This window comes from Agelaius tricolor, unplaced genomic scaffold (assembly GCF_023055355.1).
Source record: "Agelaius tricolor isolate 1412-34295 unplaced genomic scaffold, bAgeTri1.0.p SCAF_16, whole genome shotgun sequence".
Taxonomy (NCBI): Eukaryota; Metazoa; Chordata; class Aves; order Passeriformes; family Icteridae; genus Agelaius; species Agelaius tricolor.
The window spans coordinates 19,226,020-19,238,763 of NW_027269276.1; the positions used below are offsets into that span (position 1 = coordinate 19,226,020).

The 12,744-nt window shown below is 43.1% G+C and overlaps 1 protein-coding gene across 2 annotated transcripts in view; it reads right to left on the reverse strand.

Moving 5' to 3' along the window:
• The window catches only part of TLN2 (talin 2), a 146,589-nt gene that overhangs the window by 57,854 nt on the left and 75,991 nt on the right, over positions 1-12,744 (reverse strand). For both annotated transcript variants that reach the window (XM_071442013.1, XM_071442014.1), the window contains 10 exons: positions 11,384-11,460; positions 9,627-9,807; positions 7,921-8,034; positions 7,191-7,299; positions 6,313-6,521; positions 6,083-6,181; positions 4,443-4,610; positions 4,049-4,343; positions 2,631-2,797; positions 1,447-1,575 (listed from right to left, as the gene is read on the reverse strand). In XM_071442013.1, coding sequence (XP_071298114.1) covers positions 1,447-1,575; positions 2,631-2,797; positions 4,049-4,343; positions 4,443-4,610; positions 6,083-6,181; positions 6,313-6,521; positions 7,191-7,299; positions 7,921-8,034; positions 9,627-9,807; positions 11,384-11,460 — 1,548 coding nt within the window. The remainder of the gene's footprint in view (positions 1-1,446; positions 1,576-2,630; positions 2,798-4,048; positions 4,344-4,442; positions 4,611-6,082; positions 6,182-6,312; positions 6,522-7,190; positions 7,300-7,920; positions 8,035-9,626; positions 9,808-11,383; positions 11,461-12,744) is intronic.

Here is a 12,744-nt window from a genome sequence, read left to right on the forward strand (position 1 = left end):
CTTAGGTTTCAACAGGAGGAAGATAAGTGAACTACAAACAGCAGAAATGGTCTAAACAAAGAGTTCCTATGAAGGCCAGAGGAAACAGCACAGCACCCACAGTGCTGCACACTGCTACACTGACAGCCCTGGCCCAGGACTCCAGGGAGCCAATTTCTGCTGAGACTGCTCTATGGCAAAAGCACAGATCCTACAATGACACTGAGGTACAAAATACTGCTACAAAATACTGCTATTTCTGAGCCTAGAAGCATTCTGAAGACCACCTTCAGATGTTATGATCAACATCTCCCTATTACAAAAATAAAAATTCAACCACTGATCCAAGGTACTTCAACATGTTGTACAACACTAACTGGCCCACTAAATAGAAGCAAGCACGAAGTTTATGACACATTTTACTCCTTTGTAAGGCAGTATATGTTATAACAGCAAAACATAAAAAATATTCCTTTATAAAACTTTCTTGAATGCAATTAGAAAATTACAGACATCAGCCTTTATTTCCTAAAGTACTCCTGATTTTTACTTCTAGACAGACACAGGAACTTAATGTATGGTCACCTTACTGCATTTGAATCAGACTAATGCAAAAATCACAGTTGCAAACTAGGAACTAGGAAAAGTTTCTTTTTTCAATCTGTCTTTTCTTCATTTTAGTTGAGAATGTGAAGATCAAACTTTGCCCACAAAACAAATTTTCATGGTATTTTATCCTTACTAAATTGTTGTACATCCAGCATGTCTGTCCCTGGGAGAATCCTCCAGAGAAACAAGACCATGTGTGTTGGAAGTCTGGTCCTGCCCCTATTTTATTCACTGATTATTCAGCCTAATTTTATTTTTACTGTGAAGTTTCAGGTCCCATCCCCAGGGGTTGTTCAGCCCCTTATTGCCAACAAGGGGGTTTTTGGCTGGTGACTGGAGACAACTTAAACCTGGGGAGAGTTGTCCGCATTGAAGTCTTTAGGAGAGTTTTAAGAGTGACTTAACCCACATTGTTCTTTATCAATAATACTTTTCTCCTTGGCTGGGCCACTAGATAGGATCTATCTTTTTACTTCCATTTTGGCTTCCTGACTCTGAGGAATTCCCCAGTTGAATTGGACATGCTGTGATCCAACTAACTTGGTACAGAAATCATCTGGAATTCTATATCCTAGTAAAGGCACCAAGAGGTCCAGTGTGTAAATGGCACCCAGAGAGATAAATTACACAGCAGTGAAGCCATTCCAGCTCAGCTGTTTAATTTTAGGACTAAGCCCCCACCAAATGCCTTCTGAGTCAAATCTTACACCACTTTACCACATCTGTGATCCAAGTTACTCAATTTTCTGAGGACTATGTTATGATACACTGCCATGTCTAATTCTAAGCTTGTACTCTGGAACTGAGCTTACAGCACTGTCATTCTCTGCTTAGCACTTTCACTACATGGTTTCCAACCTCCAATCTGTTGACAATTTTCTTCTTGATGGCATTCTGGGCTGCAGCATTTGTAGCAACCCGCAGTCCCTCTGCTGCTTCTCTCAGACGCTGCTGCTGATCTTCATTTTCAGGATTGGCTGCAGCTCCCTGCACAAAATGTCCAAGCAAAAACTGTAAGTCTGAGTAAAAGTGACTGGAGAAAATGAGGATGAGCATCACGACTTAAATCAGCTACATCAGCATCCATTTTCCTTAAACTATCATAAGGAAATTAGAAGAACACTGAAGTATTACAAAACTTTAGAAAGTTTGTTTCTAGTGGAAGGCTGTTACTGTGTCTGGTACTTAGAGGAAGAAAACTGAACTTTTGCTTCATATACCACTTCAGGTACTTGGGAAAAAAGCCTTTTTTAACTGCTACTCCTTTCATCTGAAATAATGTACTTGTATGAATATAGGTTTTTGAAAAAAACCCAGTTTTTAATATTCCCAATTCAATATGTCTTTCAGTAACTGCAGTCCAAAACTTTAAGTTTAACACAGTAGATCATCTCCACTTGAAGTAAGAAAATACTGGAAAGCCAAGGATAGGCAGCCAGGCACACAGGCCTTCTGGAGTCCCAGCAAGAATGGCTGGCCCTGCTGCTGTAAAAATCATTTCAGTGCAGGATCTGGGAAAGAATTCAAAGGAATTCAAAATTCAGTTCCTCCCTAGCAGACTGCAACAGAAAGGGAAGAAAAGTTGTGATATTTGTGTCTCTTGTGAAAACAAGGAGGGAAGGATGTGGAAGGGAACAACCCAGGCAAGATTCCCCAGGTGAAGGAAACTGTTTCTTTAACAGAGGGGAGTTGCTGTGTAATGACTGCAGTAAGAGATTGCTGTGGTTCTGTTGCTCCATCTGCACTGGTACAGACCCTGCACCACAGAAGGGCTCAGGGCTGGTGGGAACTGCCCTGCATGGCTTGAGCCATGAACCTGTGCACACAGGAAAGCAAAAGCAGTGCAAGATGATCTTTAAAACCAAAACAATCCAGGTAGCTAATAAATAGGTTTTTGGAATGTAGTAAGTCATTAAATGCTGAACTTTTACAGGATAAGAGAAAGCAGACAAACAGCCAGATGCTATTTATAAACCCCCCATACCCTCTCTTTGCTGTGTACAGCATAACAATTGTAAGCTGACAGTTCATTGCCCTGGTACCTTTGCAGCTTCCACCATGCGGGCTGTGGAGTCTGCCAGGAGCTTTGCAGCAGCCAGAAGCTTCTTGGAGTTCTCCATGTCAATCTCAGCCTCTGCATCAGACCTCATGGCATTGACGAGATCCGAGGTGGCCTGAGCCAGCACCCGGGCCTGCCGCACCATCTCACCTGCGCAGGGAGCACAGCGATGGGGAACACAGCCCATCCTCACCTCTCCTCTCTGCACTGCAGCCTTGCTTTCAACCCTCAGCATTGTCTCACAAGGTAAAAACTGCACTTCCATTTGCTGAAGTATTGTTTCACTTGAAAATTATACTGATGTTTATACACATAGAACTAGAAAGTTTCATAACCAAATCTTGGACCCCAATATAAATGACAGAAATCACTATAGTGGAGATGAAGAAAAAAGTGTAGTATTTGCAGTCTAGATAGTAAGACAAAAACACACAATCAGTAGTTTTAGGTAATTTTGAATACACAGTTGAAGGAAACTCCTGTCTCAGCAAAGACTAACAACTTGGATTTCAAATCACAGCCAAGATTTCCCTCCTTCAATAAAAATCACCCGTTTTTCCTGTGTTTCTAGGGAATTATCTTTTGTCTAATATAAACTGAGAACTTTGTGACAAAACACTTAGCATCATTAAGATGGTTTTAGCCAAAAACATCTTGTTTCCTGTTTTAGAAGCTGCACTTTTTAGAAACGTCTCGGAAGAAAAAGCAGATGTAAGTTTAAAAACCTACAACAAAATCTATGCATAATAACACCAATCATTGTGAAGGATTTGCCAGGTGCCTGTCTTCTTATTTGGAGATGAGAAACTGCTATACAATACCATGAAACAGTGGCAGAAAACACAAAATATTAGAGTGTTCCTTTAGCATGGTATTGATTGTTTTCAGTGAATATTTACTCCATCCAGCACACAGCTATGTGCACACTGCTGATTTATATTATGGGCTGGATCACCACACATGACAACCTTAGAAGCAAAAAACAGAGAAGAAGGATTTTTATTTTCTTGACATGTGAACCATTGTAGCTATGATATTTTATGAAAAATCCTTTCCTTAGGATTTTTTCTCCTGAGAAGCTGAGAGGCCTCAGGAACAGTATGTAAACAATGATTATCTGCTGCTGTGGAATGCAACAGGTGCATCATGTGGTTGTTTCTAATTAATGGCCAATCACAGTTAGCTGGCTCGGACTCTCTGTCCCAGACAGAAGCCTTTGTTATCATTCCTTCTTTTTCTATTCTTAGCCAGCCTTCTGATGAAATCCTTTCTTCTATTCTTTTAGTATAGTTTTAATATAATATATATCATAAAATAATAGATCAACCCTTCTGAGACATGGAGTCAGATCCTGGTCTGTTCCCTCACGCTCGGACCCCTGCGGACGCCTCGGGCACTCACCAGCGTCGCCCATGGAGCTGAAGATGCTCTCGGTGACACACATGATGGTGTCGGTGGCCTGGTCGTAGCGGCCGATGGGCTCCCCCCTGCTGGCGAACTGCCGCACGTGCTGCAGGAGGTCGTGCAGGGCCTGGCTGACGATGCTGGCGGCGGCGCTCACCTGCTTCAGCAGCTCGCTGTCATCCGTGGCCGCCTGGCACGCCCGCACACAGTTCTCCACCGAGCGGTCCACCAGCTTCCCTGCCTCGATCAGCTGCTCCTGGCACACCGGGGAGCTGATGGTGGGACTCACCACCTGCACGGGCACAGCAGCCACACCAGGGTTATTATTTACCAGTCCATGCTCAGGGCCCTGGGGACGCACAGCGGCACCCACTGGACAGCCCTGCCTCACCTTGGCACAAGCCACCAGCTGGGAGGTGGAGAGGGCACACTGGGTGGCAGCAGCAATGACCCTGTTCTGCAGGACTGTGTCCTCGGCCACCTGGGCCACGTTCTTGGCCTTCAGCACCAACATGGCAGCAGCGTTGGCAACAGCTTTGGCCAAACTCATCAGAACATCCTGGTGAAGTAAAAGGAAAAGTCAGTCTGTGACAGGAAACCAAATTCCTGCAGTCACTAAATTCAAATAATTTCTTCCCATTTCCCCACTTAAAATCCCCTCCATATACTTCAGTTTTTTAGCAGGATGGAGTGCTAATGCCTCTAATGCCTCTACTGTTAAAATGACCTGGTTTTCCAGTAAGGGAAATACTTCCAATACACTTATTTATAATTTCAACATCACAGCAGGCAGAAAATATTGCATTTCAAAAACCAAACCCACAACTTTTTGTTTTGCTTTTAGATATGATAAACCATCCCTTTTCCTTACCCACTTTCTCCAACACTCCATAACACAGATAAGAATGCTTAAATTCTTTCTCTTAGCCAAGAGTTGTAATAGATATATTCAACTAGGAATACAAATGAGAACTCTGATGAAGTTCCCAGATCCACTGCTGGATGAAGGGTGAAAAGGGCCTTAAGTTGTATTAGCAGACACTTGCACACAGCACACTCCAGAGGTCTGGCTGCTGCTGAAAAGTGCCTTCCCATGCTTCTGGTGCAAACACATCCATGGCATTCAGTGAAAAAATCCACACATGTTTTTTACAGAGGATTTAAGAGCACTGCTAACAGCAAACACTGTTAAACCATAAGGCATTCATGATTTTGTAATTGATGCTACTTTTCATCTGGAAGAAATTTTGTTTGCAAAATTACAGCTTTTTTTTCTACTCAGTTTACCAAAATATTTTATTAACCTCTACATGTTTACACGTACACATACAGACACAGCAAACACTTACATAAACCCCATTATATTTAATGAGGAGAAATACAGTGCAAAAAGCTCTCCATTAAGCATCTGAATGATGCATAGAAGAAGAAGGGGTTCCTATGAAATCAGCATTCTGTGACTGTGTGTGACATTCACATTCTCTGAAAACATTCCTTCACCCAGGATTTTGCTCCTGGGAAGCTGAGGAGCCTCAGAGAAAAGGAAAACAATTCTTATCTCATTTGCTTCTCCTGTGTTTTGCTGGTGTGGAATGTGTTTGGAGATTGTTCACCCACAGGTGATTGTTCCATTGGATTCTGCTGTGAGTTGTTTTCACTCTTTGGCCAATCAGGGCCAAGCTGTGTCAGGACTCTGGAAAGAGTCAGGAGTTTTCATTATTACCTTTTCAGCATTCAGTAAGTGTCCTTTTTGTATCCTTTAGTATAGTATTCTTTAATATAATATAGTATAATAAAGTAATAAATGAGCCTTCTGACAACATGGAGTCAGATTCATCATTCCTGCCTTCACCAGGGCATTCCCAGCAAATACAATAATTGTGTAATTAAAATCAACTTCAGAATGGACTCAATTAGCATAGAGAAACTTCAGCATTTTCTAACCACACTCTGAGCAGCTTGGTTTTCTGCAGGGACCTCCTCATTACAAAACTGCACAGTTCTGACAGTGACAAACAATCCCCTCATTACCTGGAACCTTTCATCTGTCTCATTCTCCCCAATTTGCCTCAGCAGCTCCCCACTGGCCTGTCCAATGCTTCCAGCTGCAGTCAGAACTGTCTGGCGAGGCTGGGAAGAGGGAACAGAGAAATGCATTAATTCACAGAAATTGCATTTCATATTTCCTCAAGGAACTTGTGCATTAGTGTGCAGGCAATATGGCCAAAAAGGGGGAACCTGAGAAGTTTTCCTTGACTCACCTCTCCTGAAGTTGGTTGCACAGCCTTCAGCAGGTCTGAGACAGCACTGGCCAAGGTTCGAGCAGCTTTCAGGAGGTCTTCTCCACTGCCAACTTCATCATCCATGAGAGCAGCCAGCAGTTTCACACCTTTGGACATCTCAGTGAGGTTGGAGGAGATGGTTGTAATTGCACATCCCACAGCAGTGTAATCAGTGTCAACTGGGTCCCCTGCAGAGCAAATGTTTTTCAGTGATCAGAATGCTTTAGTGGCTAAAAGGGAAACAGCAGCAGCTACAAGCTACACTCTGGGGAGAGATAAGAGACATTTCAAGACAGCCAAGCAATGCCTACTAAGTCATGTGTCACTTAAAAACACATTAGATTGCTATAAATTTTCTGATTTTTACATTTCTTCTTCAATAATCTATCCTCTAATAGAATGTTTCTTCATTCAATGCCATTTGCTGAGAAGTCCACAGTTTCAGCCTCCTTCAATACTAAAATAACCTAAGGCAAATACAGTCTTGTCTCCTTTAAGCCACTCACAGCTGCCTCAACTTGTAATTTGCTGAAGAAAAACCCACTGTCAATAAAAACAGAATCTCTCCTTAACAACTGCCTGATCAATGATGCTTTCTTGTAGTAACCTTGCAAACACTCTGTTGGATAAGCCAGCTACATTTTGTCTTCACTGACTGTTACACCTTTAGAGAAACTGAAGAGAGAAAAAATTGTGCTGGGAGGGATACCAAGTTTATTCCACACATCAATGCACTTAGCTACTGGTGTGTTTTAAAGAAAATTTTCTGCAGCTGCCCCATACTCAGTTCATGTTTCTTGATTTGGATTGACAAATAGTGAGGAGACTGCCAGGAAATCCTTCCCATTGACATTTACCTGCTGTAAGGTTAACAACAGATGCAGTTCCTGCAGTGATTGCATCAACCTGAGAGTGTATTTCATGTTTTGATTCATCAACCTTGTTCTGAACCCATACTCTTGATGCCTGAAGAGCAATAATGAAAAGAAGAATTAAGGACTGCAGTGAGGTTCTGTAAGGCAAGACACTAGGTACATATCCCATTCCTTTGTGAATTTTTAAAAGTGAAACAGAAAAAAAGCAGCAGACCCTTAAAGTGAAATATGAATGCAAGCATTTTCTTCTGCTGATTCATTCATTACAGATTTGCTCTCACATTTCAACAGCTGCCCTTTTAAGGTAAATGCCATAAGAAAGGCTAAACACTCTTGACTGACAGCCCCCATAAGCAATGACCCTCTGGCTCTGTCCTCCTGCCCTCACCTGGATCATGAACAACAGAATCATGTTCTCATTTTCCATGTCTCTGGGAGGCAGTAAGTCCCACCATTAATACTGCCCATAGTTTGTGTTTCACTGTACATATGCCCACAAAACAAGAGCATTCCAGGCAGGATTATGAAGTCTGCTACATCTGGTCCAGGAGACTGATAAGAGTGAGGTGGGCCACTGTACACGAATTCCTTAGAGAGAGCACAAATTTTACCCCATATGAAAAGCTTTAGCAGTATCACTTTAGATCTGGGGGCAATGACTAAACTGCTCTGTGAACAACCCACGGGCCATGGCTGTGTGCTCAGAACTCACCATGTCCTGCCCCAGGGGTGGCAGGTTGTCCACCTCGCTGAGGTCGGCCTGGGCCTGCTGCACCGCGTGCATGCTGCTGTTGATGGTCCCCATCAGGGCCTGCTGGGCTGAGGTCTGCAAGGCAGAGCAAGGCAATGGCTGGGCTGGGCTCCACAGGGCACCCCAGGCACAGGGAACATGTGCATGAAGAGACCCTGAGTGACAGCAGGCCACAAACCACCCCAGGCCATTTCAGAGAGTGCCTTGTCCTGGCTCAGTGGAGAAGGCAAAGCCCTCACACTCTTCTCACAGTCCTGATTCTGCTCATACCATTTTACACTCTGTGCTACTTTCACATACACATCAAGTGCTCACCTTTCTCAGCTCAATGGCCAACAGACACACACAAACCCACTGACCTGCATTTGAGCAACATTAAAAATCAATTTGCTTCTAGGAGATCATTACTGATTTCCTGGGACAGCCTCCCAATGCAATCAAGGATGGCTCTAAAATTAATTGTCATCAACATGCATAAGCTAACAGAAAACTGAAGAGGTTTAGGCAGAGCAGGATGCTGTCTGTACTGGCTGGCTGTGGCAGAAGTTTTGGCTGCAGGAGCAGCCTCTGGGAGAATCAGCCAGAGGCTGCCCCGTGCTGGGCACACACAGCTGATTCTACACAGCTCCAACAGACCAGCACAGGACACAGCTGAGTGCAGCAGCCAAACTGATGGCACCCCTGGGAAAACACTGGTGACAAAGGGGAAAACATTGGTGACAAAGGGCAGGGAGGGAACAAAGAGTTCAAGAAACAGCCTTGCAAATGCCAGTGCCTGACAGGGATGTGGAGGGCATGCTCAAGACAGCAGAGCTGAGTTTCCTTAGCCTGTGGGAGAGAGCCAAGTGCAGCAGGTATTTAAACCTTTTTTTCCCTTTCAATACTAGTTTTAACTACTTAGAAGTAAAAAAAAAGCTGGAAGAGCCTGCTTTAAAGGAAATAAGGAAATAAATCAAAAAGTGACACCCTAAATATTGAAGGGATACTCATAACTTATGTTTGGTAGAACAGTCAGGACATTACAGCCAGGACTTTCAGTCTCAGACATGTGTATAACATTCTGTTTCTGACTACTTGCTGCACAGACAGGTTTCACACACAAAAATTCTGGTTTTATGGTCTCACTGCACAGAAAGATTTGACATTCCTTTTCAAGAGTGTGGCCAGCTCCACAGTTCTGTGTTTTGCTTTATTCAGTTACTCTCCCATCAAAACCATAACCTGACCTACTTGTACCAAACCCTCTCCCCTACCCACACCACACATCTGATGGCTTTGCCTGCTGAAATAAGCCAGCTTTGCTCATAACACTGTGTACAACTGAACTGACAGGTGCCAAATCTGCTGGAAACCATGGAACTAGCAGACACAAACAACTAAAACCTTGTCAATCACACATGAAGATGAAAAAAAAAAATACTCCAACTTTTCAGCTCTGCTTCATTATCCCCCTCTCTGCCTCAGCATTTTACTGAATTCCAGCCTGAGTGCCTTTGCTCAAGAGTCAAGTTGATGGTGCCATTGCTGGTTCCTCTAACCACCAATTTTGTGACAAATATCTGCTCTTCAATCCCTGAATGAAGCTAGGAGCCTGCTGGGGATAGCACTTCCTTCTACTGAAATACTCTGTGGACAACCATTCTCCCCCAGAAAGAAGTGTTTCTCACAAGAGGGGGCATGTGTCCCCTGTGCATCTGGCCAGTTGTGACTTGCTGCTGGGGGGAGGGCATGATGCCCACGTTGAAGGTCTCGGGGCCGCTGGAGCCCGAGCGCATCACGGCCGGCAGCGCCACCGAGCCGTGCTCCACCTTGCCCGTCCTGTTGAACTGCTGCTGCAGGATGGTGGGTCTGCAAAACAGCAACACACAATCAGTCAGCCCCTGCAGACTCACCTCTGCTTCCTCTAGGCTTTCAACTGCATTGCACAACGTTTGGAGAAGCTGGAGAACTTGATGGTTTTTCTTTCTAAGCATTTTCTAACGTATCGGACAAAAGATAATGTGGGGTTTCTGGCAGATCAGTTGTTAACAGCACTGATGAGCAGACAGCAAGGCAAGAGAGCAATGTGCAGTTTTGTTAAACATGAACCAATGGCTTTCCCCCTGTTAGACACAGGGCAGACAGAACCAGAACAAGGTTTATGGCATAACGACTGCTTTGTTTCATTTGTATCACAGACTGATCAATACAAAATAGAAGCATGAATCTTGTGGAGATCTGTTGCAAGTACTCCCTAGAACTGGGATAAAACTTAATTCTTCCCCCTTTATACAAATAAGCACACACAGTACTTGCAAATAATCTGGCAGTCCCCCAGATACTGGACTGGAGAATAATAAATAAAGTTACTGCCATCCTGAACTGCCTTGCCAGATATACTGCTCATATTTAAACATGATTCAACCTTTAATAGCTAGAGGTGTTGACAGAAATTCAGGCTGTAACAACAACACTCTGATGAGGGAAAAAAAAGTGATTTCAACTATGAAAAAATCTTGTATTTATCTACTACAAATTCTGGGCTTCTCTGCACAGCACTTAACTAACAGTATATTCTGGAAGTGATTTGGAAAGAGCCATGTCAAAATAAAGCACATCTGAACATGTGTGATCCATCAAAAGATGAAATTTCCCATAAGGCCACATGAAATACCTAACAAATCTATCTCATATAAACTGTAGCTTAACAATAAATCAAATGGACTTTTCACATACACACTGCTGACACTGCCACCCTCAAGAGCTCCAAGAAAAGACTTGAGTGGCTCATTACAGCTTATAATGTCACAAATCTGTTTTCATGGTCTCACAGAAAGATTTGACATTCCTTTTCAAGAGTGTGGCCAGCTCCACAGTTCTGTTTCCCTGTATTCAGTTACTCTCCCATCAAAACCATAACCTGACCTTACTTGTACCAAACCCTTTCCCCTACCCACACCACACATCTGATGGCTTTGCCTGCTGAAATAAGCCAGCTCTGCTCATAACACTGTGTACAACTGAACTGACAGGTGCCAAATCTGCTGGAAACCATGGAACTAGCAGACACAAGCAACTAAAACCTTGTCAATCACACATGAAGATGAAAATATACTCCAACTTTTCAGCTCTGCTTCATTATCCCCCTCTCTGCCTCAGCATTTTACCGAATTCCAGCCTGAGTGCCTTTGCTCAAGAGTCAAGTTGATGGTGCCATTGCTGGTTCCTCTAACCACCAATTTTGTGACAAATATCTGCTCTTCAATCCCTGAATGAAGCTAGGAGCCTGCTGAACTGCCTGGGGATAGCACTTCCTTCTACTGAAATACTCTGTGGAAAACCATTCTCTCTCAGTAATAACTGTAATGCTTCATTTGAAAAAGCTGCCACTGCTAAATGTGGCACTCTTAAAACCAGACCATTTCCTCCTGTTGCATGCACTCACTTCTTAGGTGAAACAGATTCTTCCAACATGGTTGATTCTTCATCACCTTCAAGCCCAAATCTATCTTTACTTTGTTTCTGGAGGGGGGGAAAAAGACAGATAAGTTAAACAATGAGTGTTGTTTCTTGCCTTCTCTCCACCATTTATCACAAACATAAAGAAATGTCCTTCAGAGCCTTGTCTGATGCTGAACACTCACTGCTGGGCAGTGAGTGACAATACAACCTCCCCCAGAGAGGAGGAACTCTCCAGCATTCAACAGCCCAGGCTCTGAACCCTGGCAGATGAAAGATGTAAAGGAAAATCCTGCTGGTGCCTTTTTGAACAAAGGTAAAAGGAAAGTGCTGAAGTGTTATTGTATGGTGCTACCCACTGATGCCAAAGATTTTGGCCTTTATATTTTAGAAATCTTGTACTGCAATAAGCATAATTCTAAACTCCATATACATGTGTTAGTTAACTTGTTAAAGTGTTAGTTACCTGTGTTCACATTTTGGTCAGAGAACACAACCCCTCTAGGCCTGAGATCCAAGGACACCCTCACAGCCTCAGGCCCCAAAAAGTGTAAACAAAAGGGAAGGGGAAGGGGAGGAGGGTAGGAGCAGACTGGGGGAGTGTGACTTCATCACCTGAGGCTGTAATTGGAGCATTAACCCCAGATATGCAAATGGACCAAACCTGTATCTGTCTGAAAACCTCGTGACCACCATTCATTTTGGGGAGGCTCTGTCTGCCCTTAATATACCTGAAAGCACTTAATTAAATATATCCATTTTTATTCTTTATCTTTGTCTGGCCTCTGCTTCTAGATAAGCCCAAAAAAGGCATCACTGCCAGCAGGAAATACATACCCACCAGTAAAGATAATAAATTGAATAGTGTCTCCAAGTCATTTTATCAGAGTCTTTAAAAGTTCAGGACTTTGAAGTTGACTTTAAAGACTTTAATGTTCAGGACAGTCTGCCTTCAGGCTGAAGATTGAGGCAGGGTTATTAGTGCTAAGAGAGATTTGTAAATATATGTAAGGGCACTAAGTCTAGAAACAACAGGAAACTACAAATCATAGAAATAGTGCCTTATAAAAAGAGTTTATTTCTACTTGTTGCCTAGTGCAGAGAAACTGTCTGCTTTCCCTCTTGCTGCCTGATTTGTAGTCTGAGTCCATGCAGAGGAATATAAATAGAGAAGTATCCACTGTGACCTTCCATCCAAGAGGAACTCCTCATGCACATCCACATGAACACACAACTTAGGAGAAAAAAGTTCTTATACTAGAGTTTGATTTCATGCATGAACTGAAACTCCCTCTGTCTAGTCATGATTGTGCTTGACTTCTGTAATACTGTGAAGTAAAAAAAGAA